The 12,500-nt window shown below is 45.8% G+C and overlaps 1 protein-coding gene across 1 annotated transcript in view; it reads left to right on the forward strand.

The window, feature by feature from the left end:
* Positions 1 to 12,500, forward strand: part of creb3l2 (cAMP responsive element binding protein 3-like 2) — a 39,271-nt gene that overhangs the window by 18,796 nt on the left and 7,975 nt on the right. Inside the window, exons 2-6 of the mRNA XM_012830268.3 lie at positions 6,143 to 6,371; positions 7,542 to 7,744; positions 9,187 to 9,271; positions 11,466 to 11,647; positions 12,288 to 12,434. Of these exons, the coding sequence (XP_012685722.1) occupies positions 6,143 to 6,371; positions 7,542 to 7,744; positions 9,187 to 9,271; positions 11,466 to 11,647; positions 12,288 to 12,434 (846 nt within the window). The remainder of the gene's footprint in view (positions 1 to 6,142; positions 6,372 to 7,541; positions 7,745 to 9,186; positions 9,272 to 11,465; positions 11,648 to 12,287; positions 12,435 to 12,500) is intronic.

Here is a 12,500-nt window from a genome sequence, read left to right on the forward strand (position 1 = left end):
AAAGCACACACACACACACACTCCACATCTGCCTACACACACTTGAAATGAAAAAAAGGGACGAGGATTGTGTCTCTGCCATGCTTGCCAAAACCACCACTTTCGGTCGGTGGTGCAGTTTTAAGTGCAGTCCCCCTGTTGCCCATGCTCCGTGTGGTCCTGACAAAGTGTGTGCTCTGCTCACAGATGTGTGTACCAGTTGGCAGCAGACTCTAAAGTGTGGATTTGGCCCTGATCTAGCCTTGATCTAGCCCTGATCTAGCCCTGATCTGGTCCTGATCTAGCCCTGATCTGGTCCTGATCTAGCCCTGATCTGACCCTGATCTAGCCCTGATCTGGTCCTGATTTCGCCCTGATCTGGCCATGATCTGACCCTGATTTGGCCAGGATCTGAATTCAATCCCGGGTCAGAACAGAACAGCACATAACAGGACAACCCAATAAAGCCCCTTTCCTGGAGCTTATCCAATTAATGAGGGTCATTGATGTTCCTGTAGCTTAGCCGCTGGAGCTAAATGCTGATAGCACCAAGGTTTTGAATTCCATTCTTAGCGACATACTAAGACACAGGGGAGCGTGGGGTAAGATGAGCCGTTTTTTACTTAAGTCTAACTATAGCCAAGGGAATAGAAGACAGAAATAAAACCAATGCTTGCAACACAAGTTCAGGATGTGTGCCAGAAAATTGTGTGCGGTTGCCCAGACACAGGTGGTGGGTCAACTTAACCCTCTGGCTCATCTTACCCCACTTTCCCCCACTGATAAATGCAATGCCTCCTCTGTGCTGGCTTTGAGTCACATTTACCAAAAAAAAACAAATCTGTCACATCCATGAGCACTGGGCTAATGTTAAAACAATGCGACGAGCTGAAAGATGCCGTCTCCCTGAAGACCTTGAGGGTCTGGGGGGGGGTTGAGGCATGCAGCGGCATCAGATGCTGACTCACCTTGAGGTGGAAAATGTTGATAAACAGTAGGGCTGAACGATTTGGGAAAATAATCTAATTGCGATTTTTTTACCAAAATATTGCGATTGCGATTTAATATGCGATTTTTTTTTTTTAATCCTCTTTTTTTCCCAACAAAACGTAATGAATGATTTAAATATGAGCAACACAATATTAGATACATTTAGTGTAAAATATTCTCACATTTTACATTTTTATTTAACTGCTCATTACAGAAACAAGAACAACAAATAGGTGGCTTTGCCACTGTGCATTTAAGTAATTTAAAAAAAGTAATTTTAAATATAAACACTAGGCATGCACTTTTTAAACACTGTGTGCAAAATGTACCATCTTAAAAAAAAAAATTCGCGAATGTTGCGGTTAGAAAATCGCGTTCTATCATATCGCGATTAAATCGCAAATGCAATTAATCGTTCAGCCCTAATAAACAGGCATGACTGTATCTGGTCTCATTATTTCCTCCATGCCGGCTGGAGTGGGACGGACTGTTGGCCTTTTCCCACTCCTTCTTGAGAAAGTTCAGATCACACAAGAATCAGATCACCATGACGACCATCCCACTGGGCCTAATTTTGACCCTCCACAGACCAGTGGAATGTTTTGATTTTTTTCGCATGATGATATTTCGATTGATGCGTCTTTGTCCGAGAGCAGAAGAGAGTGATGCGTTTTTTTAAATCATCAACATCAACATCTATATGAGTTATCCCCTGAAGTCTAGTGATGTTGCTTCTCTCTTTCCCTCCATCTGTCTCATCTCTCTCTTTCTCTCTCTCTCTTGCCCTCTCTCTCTTGCCCTTCATCCGTCTCATCTCACTTCTCTTCCTTTCAGAACACGGAGTCATTGACATCACCATAAACCTCTAATCATACAATCATAAGAAGCCACATTGGTTTATGTACTGTATATTACCTCGACCAGTCAGTTACCATAGCAGCTCCAGACAGGTTTCTTTATTACTTTAAAATTGATAGTTTTGGACTGTCTGGTGACATATATTAGGCATGTATCATCTTCCTCTGTGTGTGTGTGTGTGTGTGTGTGTGTGTGTGTGTGTGTGTGTGTGTGTGTGTGTGTGTGTGTGTGTGTGTGTGTGTGTGTGTGTGTGTGTGTGTGTGTGTGTGTGTGTGTGTACGGATCTGTATGGTACATGAGGAGAAGGATGGGCCAGTTAAGAGTGCGAGATGGCCTTTAGTGTGTTTCGCTCCTCCATGTTCGGTGACTCATATGAGTGCTTCCGGATGTTTGAGCGGGGAAATAAATACTAAGAAGTTGGAATTGGTTCCCATCCATCCATCAAGGTATTATGTTTTTGAAATGAGATTACTGGGTGATATTACTTCAGGCTACGCACTCAGCCTTTGGTCATAAGAAAGGAATAGAAAAGACATTGTTTCATTTTTGAGGTTTTACAAAAACAACAACCAAAATGAAGTCGGATACTTCTGCATCCCGATGTGACTGGAGACATGAGCTAAGAAGGTGGACGTCTCAGAAGGGGGTCTGTTTTCAGTTCATGTTTTCTTTCAGTTCTGACACAATGTCTGCCTGTTGAAAGGGCCATTGTTAGGGCAATGGGGTGTATATAGTCACACACACACACACACACACTCTCTTTCTCTCTCACACACACACACACACACACACACACAGACAAACCTCTGGCCATCTGAGGATCATTGTTATAACTCCCCCCTGAGAGTATAGCAACTCTTGTTTCTCTGTACTGTTACACACACACACACACACACACACATACACACACACATACAAGCACTGCATTGTGATCTCCTGTGCAACTTTACCCAGGCATTCATCAGCAAACCATACACACACACACACACACACACACACACACACACACACACACACTGTATATGGTTCTGCTCTGTGTAGCGTCATTGTCTTATTCATTTAGTTCCACACCCATACTGACCACACACTGAGACACATCCACATGCGCACACACACACCTTCTATACAGAGACACATGCAGCCCTTACAAACTCCCCTCCACACACTCACTCACACATTCCCAGCCTGGTCACAGTGCAGGCTTCAGGCCAGAAGATGTGATTCAGTGAGTCTGTGTGTGTGTGTGTGTGTAAGTGTGTGTGTCACTTGGCTGGCTGCATCCCCACCACCAGCAGTTGCACACAGGCAGGCCCAGACTGAGACATAGGCCCTGGCTGGTGCTTAGGCTGGCATGGGTAAGATGGTGGGATCTCTCCTGTTCTCTCTCTCTCTCCTCTCCTCTCCTGTCCTGTCCTCTCTCCTCTCCTTCAGCTGGACATCTGGCAGCCAGTCGCCCCATGAGGCCTCACAGTGGACCTGTACCACCATCTGTGCTTGCTGGCTCACAGAGAGCTCTCTTACTGACTCTGTCTCATTGTCTGTACTTCTTTCTTTCCCCTTCTCTCTCTCTCTCTCTCTCTCTCTCTCTCTCTCTCTCTCTCTCTCTCTCCCGGAAAACGAAGAACACGGCTCAGTTTGGGGAGAAATGGTGTGTAAGGGTGTTGCCTTTTAATGGGAGGCTTGTTTTCAACTGGTGAAATGGACTGATTTGTTTTTCAGTGTTTCTTTTCAATGGTTTTCAAATGGCGTTTTAAAAGTAAAAAGTCTCTCTCTCTGGGTTTGTTGATTTATGTCTGTCAGGATGTGTCCTGACTCCTGAACAAGCTGAGTTTAGTTATGGTATATTTACACAAGTTTATAGACCACTGCCTATCTAAGCAAGCATGTGGGTACGGTTAGCCAAGGTACATAGTATTCAAGTTTATAAACCACTATCTCTCTCTCTATCTCCATAATCTCTCTCTCGCTCTCTCTCTCTCTGTAGTAGTAGTAGTAGTATGTGCGTGTGCATGTGCCTATGTGCGTGTGCGTGGTGTGTGTGTGTGTGTGTAGAGTGTGACCGTATTCCTGTCCGTGGTTCAAATGCAGTGAATCTGCCCTCACGTTCTTGTTGTCTTCTCTGGATGTTGAAGCCTGAATGGAAAAGCCTTATGTGCCACAGACCACAAGGTCTGCCTCACACACACACACACACACACACACACACACACACACACACACACACACATTCAGAGACTCTATTCTGAATCATCACTAAGTGACCAATCACCACAACAGCGTGAATAAGACAGAGGAAGGCAGACATGTGGCTGAGGAGAGAAAAAGAGGTCTGTTATTAAGCACTGATACACATACAGACGGATACACACACATATGCAGACTGATACACACACATATACAGACTGATACACACACATATGCAGACTGATACACACACATATGCAGACTGATACACACACATATACAGACTGATACACACACACATGCAGACTTGATGCATTCAATATTAGCCTGAATAAGATAGGAAGGAAGGAAGAGAAAGAGAGGAGAGAGTCTCAACATACAAGAGGGATTCACAACTTTCAGACGAATAGACCGGATGCATTAAAGAACTGAAGAGATATCTGAAAATAGGTATTTATAGAACACATAGACAGGTTTTATAAGTTTAAGATAATAAGATCTGCTGTGTAGAAGAACTGAGGAGAGATAGAGAAATAGTTATTCTAGACCACAGACACATAATAGAAGTTGAAGGTCATAAGATCCCATTGTGTAAAGCCAGTGCCTCGAAGGAGCTTAAAAGAAAGTAATGCACTCCAGCAAGCCTGTGTAAGTTGGGGTTAGTGTAGTTAGTTTAGCCTGCCTGTGTGTGTGTGTGTGTGTGTGTGTGTGTGTGTGTGTGTGTGTGTGTGTGTGTGTGTTAGTTTAGTCTGCCTGCCTGCTTCTGTGTGTGAGTGTGTGTGTGTGTGTGTGTGTGTGTTAGTTTAGCCTGCCTGCCTGCTTCTGTGTGTGTGTGTGTGTGTGTGTGTGTGTGTGTGTGGGTGGGTGTTAGTTTAGTCTGCCTGCCTGCTTCTCTGCTTCTCTCCTGGCCTTCCCTCCTGTTTGTGGAGAGAGCTGCAGGCTTAATGAGGAGAACAGCGGCGTGTTGAAACGCACTGGACCCGTCTTAGCCTGTTTTACAGGGGCCTCCGGCTGCCTAGCAGGACACGGATGGCCCAGGGATCACGTTAAAAGGAAAGCGAGAGGAAGGAATTTGCTAAGAGGAATGCAGGTGTGTGTCAGCGTGTGTGTTTGACAGGGCAAGGGTGGGGGAAGGGTGTTGGAGAATAGCTTTTCACCCTGGTGACCAATTGGAGAAGAGCTTTGAATAATAACAGCACAGGGTTGGTATTTGATAGGGCACCTGGTTGTCTGATTGGATAAATAAAACGTGTGCTTTTTTGTCCTGACAGACGTTACAGCCCCTTTGATTGGTTGCCGCAGTAGCCAATTAGTGGCCCTCCCCCCCGGGGTCAGTGGATGTGGACCTTAAAGCCGGGTTGGCGGCGGTCGTTAGGTTTTTATAGAAGGCAATTACAGTGGGGATGAGTATAATGAGCACTTAGCAGAGTGGTGTGTGCCGGTGCAGGAGAGCCTGGAGGCAGCCGTGGCTATGAACAGTATTTGTGTGTGTGTGTGTAAGTGTGTGTGTGTGTGTGTGTGTGTGTGTGTGTGTGTGTGTGTGTGTGTGTGTGTGTGTGTGTGTGTGTGTGTGTGTGTGTGTGTGTGTGTGTGTGTGTGTGGTGCCTGTGCCTGTGCAGGGGAGACTGGAGGCAGCCATGGCTATGAACAGCACGGGGTGCTGGGGTTTCTTCTTTTGGATATTCCTGGTTTTCATCCAGCGTGCCACTTTTAACTTTTAACAAACTCAGTCTGCCGTCGCCCAACCCCCAACCCCCAACCGCCTTCCTCACATGTTCTTGGAGTTCAGCTAACAGAGAGCCGAACTGCGAATGGACAAGGAATGGCTTGTTGTGTTGAACTGTGCACTTGAAGCTAGAAGGATTCGGCTTCAGCAGAGCTAACTCGGTGTCCACGGTGATGAGATGTGTGTTTAACTACGACTCACTTTGGAAGGAAGGAAGGAAGCATCTGCAAAACTCATCAGCAGTCTATTGTGCCCTGATATGCTGCTAGCTAGAAGCAATTGCAGTGAGGTTCTTTGTGTACAGTCAAAGTGAAATGTATTTGTGAGCACAGAAGTGATTTAGAGTCACTTAAATGTTTTCTTTCTTTCTTCCTTCCTTCTTCTTCTCCTCCTCCTTTCCTGCAGCACTTCACCGAGCTCCTGGATGACCTATCCCAGGATGCTTTGCTGGGCCAGCTGCTGAGCGACCCCTTCCTGTCCGACCGGGGGGAGGCCATGGACATTGAGGAGGAGCTGACCCCCACCTCCCCAGTCCCCCCCCACATCCAGGCCGAGCACAGCTACTCCCTCAGCGGGGACTCCCGGCCCCAGTCCCCCCTCTCACACCTGCCCGGAGAACCAGGCAGCGACGCAGGTGAGCAGAGGAAGAACACACCTGTGTGAAAGAAGAAGATAAGAAAGGAGGATGAGATGAGAGAAACAGTGGACAGAGAGAGAGAGAGAGAAAGAGAGAATCAGGGAATCGGAGAATCTGCTACCTTTCAGAGAAATATGAGCTGAAAGAGACGGAGGACAAAGTAGAGAAGAGGTGAACAGAGGAAGAGAACAGTGAGATGAGAGACACAGAGGAGAGATAGAGAGAGATAGGGAGGGGGGAGAGAGAGAGAGAGAGGTAGCAGAGGGGAATACCTGATACAGAGCAAGTTGGAGGAAACATAGAGTACGGCTACCTTTGAGAAATGGAGGAAAGTAAGATGAAAGAGAGCTGAGAGAAGTGAGAGGAAGCAGAGAGGACATTTAGGAGAGAGAGAGGAGAAAGAGAAAGATGAGAGAAAGAGAGAGAGAAAGATGAGAAAAAGAAAGATAAAATAGAGAAAGAGAGAAAGATGAGAGGGATATAGGAAAAGGAGAGAAGGAATATCGCCTTTGGAATTGTAGGAAAGTGGGATGAGACAGCTGGAGGAGAAGCAAGAGAGGCTCTGGCCTTCAGTGAAGCCTTTCCTTCACAGACCTCTTCAGTGAGGATACTGGGCTGGTAGTGAAGCCTTTCCTTCACAGACCTCTTCAGTGAGGATACTGGGCTGGTAGTGAAGCCTTTCCTTCACAGACCTCTTCAGTGATGATACTGGGCTGGTAGTGAAGCCTTTCCTTCACAGATCTCTTCAGTGAGGATACTGGGCTGGTAGTGAGGCCTTTCCTTCACAGACCTCTTCAGTGAGGATACTGGGCTGGTAGTGAGGTCATGTGATAAAATAAGACCCTAGGAGGCCCTGGTCATTTCCACAGTGGCGTGTGAACCGTGCCCATGTTTCAGAAGGCAGATGAATGCCTTGCCAGTGTATGCCTGTGTGTGTTGGCTTGTTTGTTTCTCTGTTTTGTGCACACAATAGGTGTACACAGTGTGCCTTAAGAACCTTTTTTTAGACGTAATCGACCTTCTAATGAAGGTTTCATCATGCTCAAGAACCGCACAGACACAGACAGTGTGTTCTGGTGAGAAATGAATGATTTGTTTTGGTTTGTTTGCTGTTTGGTCTGTTGTTTGTATGTTTGTTTGTTTATTTATTTATTGCTGCTAACCCAGGTGACTCTGAGGGAGACGATTGGCCCATGGAGACGGAAGACAAGAGCCTGAAGATGGAGCCCCTGCTGTGTGACCTCCCCACCCTGACCGTCACCATCACTGGCCAGGCCGTGACCTCTGACCCCGTCGCCAAGGCAACCACCTCCAAGGCAACGGCCACCCTCACGCTGGCCAATCCCCAGTCCACAGAACTCAAGATTAAGGTAAGATGTGTGTGTGCGTGTGCGTGTGCGTGTGCGTGTGCGTGTGCGTGTGCGTGTGTGTGCGTGTGCGTGTGTGTGTTGGGGCTGTCATTCTGTCTGTGTCTGTCAGTACGTTTCCCCAAAGCCTAATCGCTTCAACAGGGTCCTGGCATTGTCCAGGACACTGCTGTCGAAGGCCATAGGATTGATTTCACCTCATGAGTTGGGTTTCAGGCTCACAGGATTGCTTTCAAGATGAAGCTCTCCCTGATGAAGTCATTAGGCCACGGTGATGGCTAACTGGGTCAGCGGCGGCACACTGGCGTCTTTCAGCTGGCATGGCTCGACATTGGGCACTGGCGAAGAGGAAGCATCGCTCGGCTTCCTGTGATCTTACGGAGTGCTTCCTTCCTCTGATATTGTTAACGCTTTGCTTGGTGCTCCTGTATTTATCTCTAGCTAGTTAGAACACTGAACTTGAAGCACACGTATACTGCACTGCAGTACTTCAAGAAATGAAATGTTGTTCCCCTGTATGTGATGCCTGCCTGGGTCTTGTCATGACCAGACGCTGGTGGGTCGGCCCACCCAGCAGCTCACTCTGGCACGAGACACTAGCATCTACACAGTGCAGATAAGAACACGGAAGGGATAATGGACGACGCGGCGTTCGGGTAGCAGAAAATAACTCTTGCCACACGTCTTTTCTTAACTTACAGGACAAACTGCCGTAACTTGTTCTAAATGGAGGTTGCCATGGCCCAAACCCAGTCGTTAGTTCCATACCCCTCATTGCCTAGACATCATATCCATTCTGTGGAGGCTTCGCTTTGTAAGATCACTGTGGTTTTTAGTCCAAATGTAGTGGAACGGTGCTTAAAGCTATTTCAGACATATGGAACATGTTGTTCTCTGTCCTTCCATCGGTCCGCTAAACTTTTACTCTGACACAAAACAACAGTTCATTTACAACGAACTTGGCGAATGGATATGCAAGTGTAATTCAATCGAAAAAATGGAACTACTTGAACGTCATAGATCAGAACAGAATTGACATTCTAAAGAACGTGTCACAATAGGCACTTCAACCAACCCGTGGTTCACTAAATAAGACACACTCTGTGCTTGGTCTGTAGTTTTGACATAACCCCTTTAAAGTTCTCTGTGGGGGGAGATATGTACTACTTTTGTCTGTCTTAGTGTTGGCACAAAAGAATGTTTGCAGAAACAATATTGTGCCGTTCAGTTTTGAGCACAAACGTCCCCTCCGGAGTTGACTGACACAAACTTTGTTCTCAATTTTTTTTGTTCAACATACTCCTTGTTATGCAAGCAAGCATTCTGCACATACTTAACACAACACACACACACACACACAGAGACACACACACACTGCCTGCGGACGTGCTGAAATGTCACAGTTGTGTCATGCTCAGGCTTGTGTGTTGTTTTTTGGTGGACAGGTGAAGGACGACGGCGAGACCTTCACTCCTCAGATTAAACTAGAGCCTCACGAGGTGGACCAGTTCCTCAACCTGTCCCCAAAAGGTAAGAATTCTTTCCACTTCCACTCCACTCCACTCCTCTCCTCTCCTCTCCTCTCCTCTCCTTTCCCTCCCCACTCTGACTCGGTCCTTGACCCAGTCCTCTTCCAGTCCAGTTCTACAGGAAGCCCAATCCAAGACATTCCAAGGAATTCAAGGCATTGTACATCAGGGATTTTGATTAAGGCATTAATGAAAGATCCTCCATTTAGTTCATGCATCCATGCCAAACTGTTCTCCAAGTAATTTTAGTAATGGTTTGGTACAAGCTTGAATTTTCACACATGCAAGCTGTAGGCTGATTCTAAGGACCTGAACAAGAGAACTCATTCCCATAAGGAAGTCCCCTTTAATCGGATTTCACAGTCGGTTGGTTTGTTGATTTGAGTACTCAAGTGCACCCAAAGATAATGAACACGGCATACAAATAACTCATTTAAGGAGCATCCTCATGGCAACGGTGTGTATAAAACAGAACGCCATACTTCCAAACATTAATGTGTTACCGCTTGCCTAGTCAGACGTTCCTCAGCAGTGCTATTTATCATCTACTCATAAAGAGGTCAGCTCCACCAAGCACAGGTACACACTGACAAGACCACCTGAGCTGCGTTCACATGGCAGCAAATGACAACAGAACTAGCCAAGCGGCTAACGTCGCTAACGCCGCTGCTTAAAATACAGAAACCTTGATGCTCCTCTGCTTTAGCACCCTGTGAACTGTATTGTTGTTATATAGTAATATAATAATAATCTTATATTATTATATAGTATGCTTCCTTCACCGCCACAGAACTGTTCCCATAGACTGGAGAATCTAATGTAACAGTGTGATAAGTTATGTATGATAATGGGGTTTTAGAAGAAGCTGATTGGCTACTAAAACCAAAGCCAGTGCTTTAACTCTAGTTCAGTGATCTAGACAGGCACTATAGAAATATCTACCTTCACTCTTGGTTGGTGGTTTTCTTTGTATCGTGTAAGACTGTAAGTGTCATGCAACTACTTTTCCATTTTTAAGCATGTTTTTATACGCTCTATCATCTTCAAAGTAATGTTCATGGTATAGGCCTATGTTTAGCCGTCTAGGCCACAGCCTATGCAGTTCTGTGGTCCAGGTCAGACCAGGCTTGCGAAAATGTAAAAAAATGTAGTAGTTATATTATATATTTTGTTTTTTTTGTAAGAAACCCTATACTATACAGTATACCTCTAAACTACTATCTCACATGTGAGTGTAGGTCTACACACACTGCTCATTGCATCTAACAAGTGAACAGAACACCATGTTCTTTTGCTTCTGACAACTGACAACTACCATAGTTTGTGTATAATGATCCTCACCATTTTTCCTCTGAAATTAACATATACCTTTGTATATGCTCATATATTTGATATATACTAATATATTAACTGAATGTTTCATAATATGCTTTATTATACTTGCGTATATTAATATATTCACTTCATGTTCCAAAGATACGGTTAGATTAGATTTAATGTGTTAGTATTTTAGATTAGTGTACAACAGATAGATTCGATCAAATGATTTATGAATTTACGATTTGACATTGAAGTGGCATTCCATGAGTGAGGATGTCCTGTAACAATCTCAATCGGACTCTTCACCTCTACTAATCACTCCGCATTTGATACACATTAACCGCTGATTATTGTACATCAACATTCCACTCATTTAAAGCGAGAGAGTAGATAGGTATGTAGGTGGAAGTTATCTTTGACCATTTTCGAGTTAGAAAAGGGAGCAAATGATGTAGGGGAATGTACAAACTGTCATGCGAAGACAGATGAGTGTATAAATGAATGTGCACAAATAGCCTTTTCTCACTCAATCAGACTGCAGACTGACAGTAATCGTTCCTTGGCAACGCTTGACTCCGAAAACTTAGGTTGGAAGTATTTTTTGGTGCAGAAAATGAATACACAAAATCAAAAGAAACGAAAGCAAATACATTCCGCTGTCTTCCAATTCAATAGTAGAACTGCTGTGTAAAAGCAACAACACACTCGTGTTAGTGGGGTTAGTTAAGGACACCTTCACGGCCTCGTGCCAACGGCTGAATCACAGCTGTGTGGAAGTCCTTACCCAACCCCACTCTCACTCCTGTCATAATGCTTAATTATATTAATTAGGTGATACACTAACCTAATGAATCCCCTTTGGGTGTTGTCCACAGCCCTGGAGTCTCTCCAGATGCCCCCCACCCCGCCCAGTTCCCATGGCAGCGACTCAGAGGGCAGCCAGAGCCCCGTGCACCCCTGCGCCCCCTCCAGCCCCACACAGACCCCCGCCGCCCTCAAGGTGGCGCCACGCGCACCCTCCTCCCTCTCCAACTCTCCACTGCTTACCGCTCCACACGTGAGTAACACACACACAAACACACACACTCTCATACACACACACACACACACACACACACACACACACACACACAGAGGCATACACACACAGAGGCATACACACACACACACACACACACACACACACACACACTCTCTTCTCACTGCCCTACACTGCCCGTGGGAGATGTTTTTGTTTTCCTTTAAAGCCCCATCACTGTCCCCAGTCCACCGGGGGGTTGGACGAGTGTCCTTCTCTCTCAGCTTGACTTGTTGTGGGTTATTGTTTGTTTGGTATGTAAGAGTGGAAACATTGATAGTCCCCTGTAAAGAAAACTAGACTCCCAGAAGGGAAAAAAAGAAAAGAAATGAAGATCAAATGACAAGTTCAGCAAAAACAAGTGTTTAGATAGAAGGAGATCAAACGTACTCACTCTGTTTGTTTTTCTTCTTCTTCTCTCCATTATTCTCTGCCTTTCATTCCCTCACTTTCTGCTCCCTCTCCCTCTTTCTTTATTCCTCTCTCTCCCTTTTTCTCTATCTATCTCCCTTTTTCTTTTTTTCTCTCTCTCCCTTTTTGTCTCTCTCTCCCTCTTTCTCAACCTCTCTCTCCCCCTTTTTTTCTCTCTCTCTCTCCCCCCTCTCGCTCCATCTCTCAGAAGCTGCAGGGCTCCGGCCCTCTGATGCTGACGGAGGAGGAGAGGCGTACTCTCATCGCCGAGGGTTACCCCGTCCCCAACAAGCTGCCCCTCACCAAGGCGGAGGAGAAGGCCCTCAAGAAGATCCGCCGCAAGATCAAGAACAAGGTCAGTGCGCTATGCACTTACACACACACACACACACACACACACACACACACACACACACACAAC

Source organism: Clupea harengus, chromosome 16 (assembly GCF_900700415.2).
Source record: "Clupea harengus chromosome 16, Ch_v2.0.2, whole genome shotgun sequence".
Classification (NCBI taxonomy): domain Eukaryota; kingdom Metazoa; phylum Chordata; class Actinopteri; order Clupeiformes; family Clupeidae; genus Clupea; species Clupea harengus.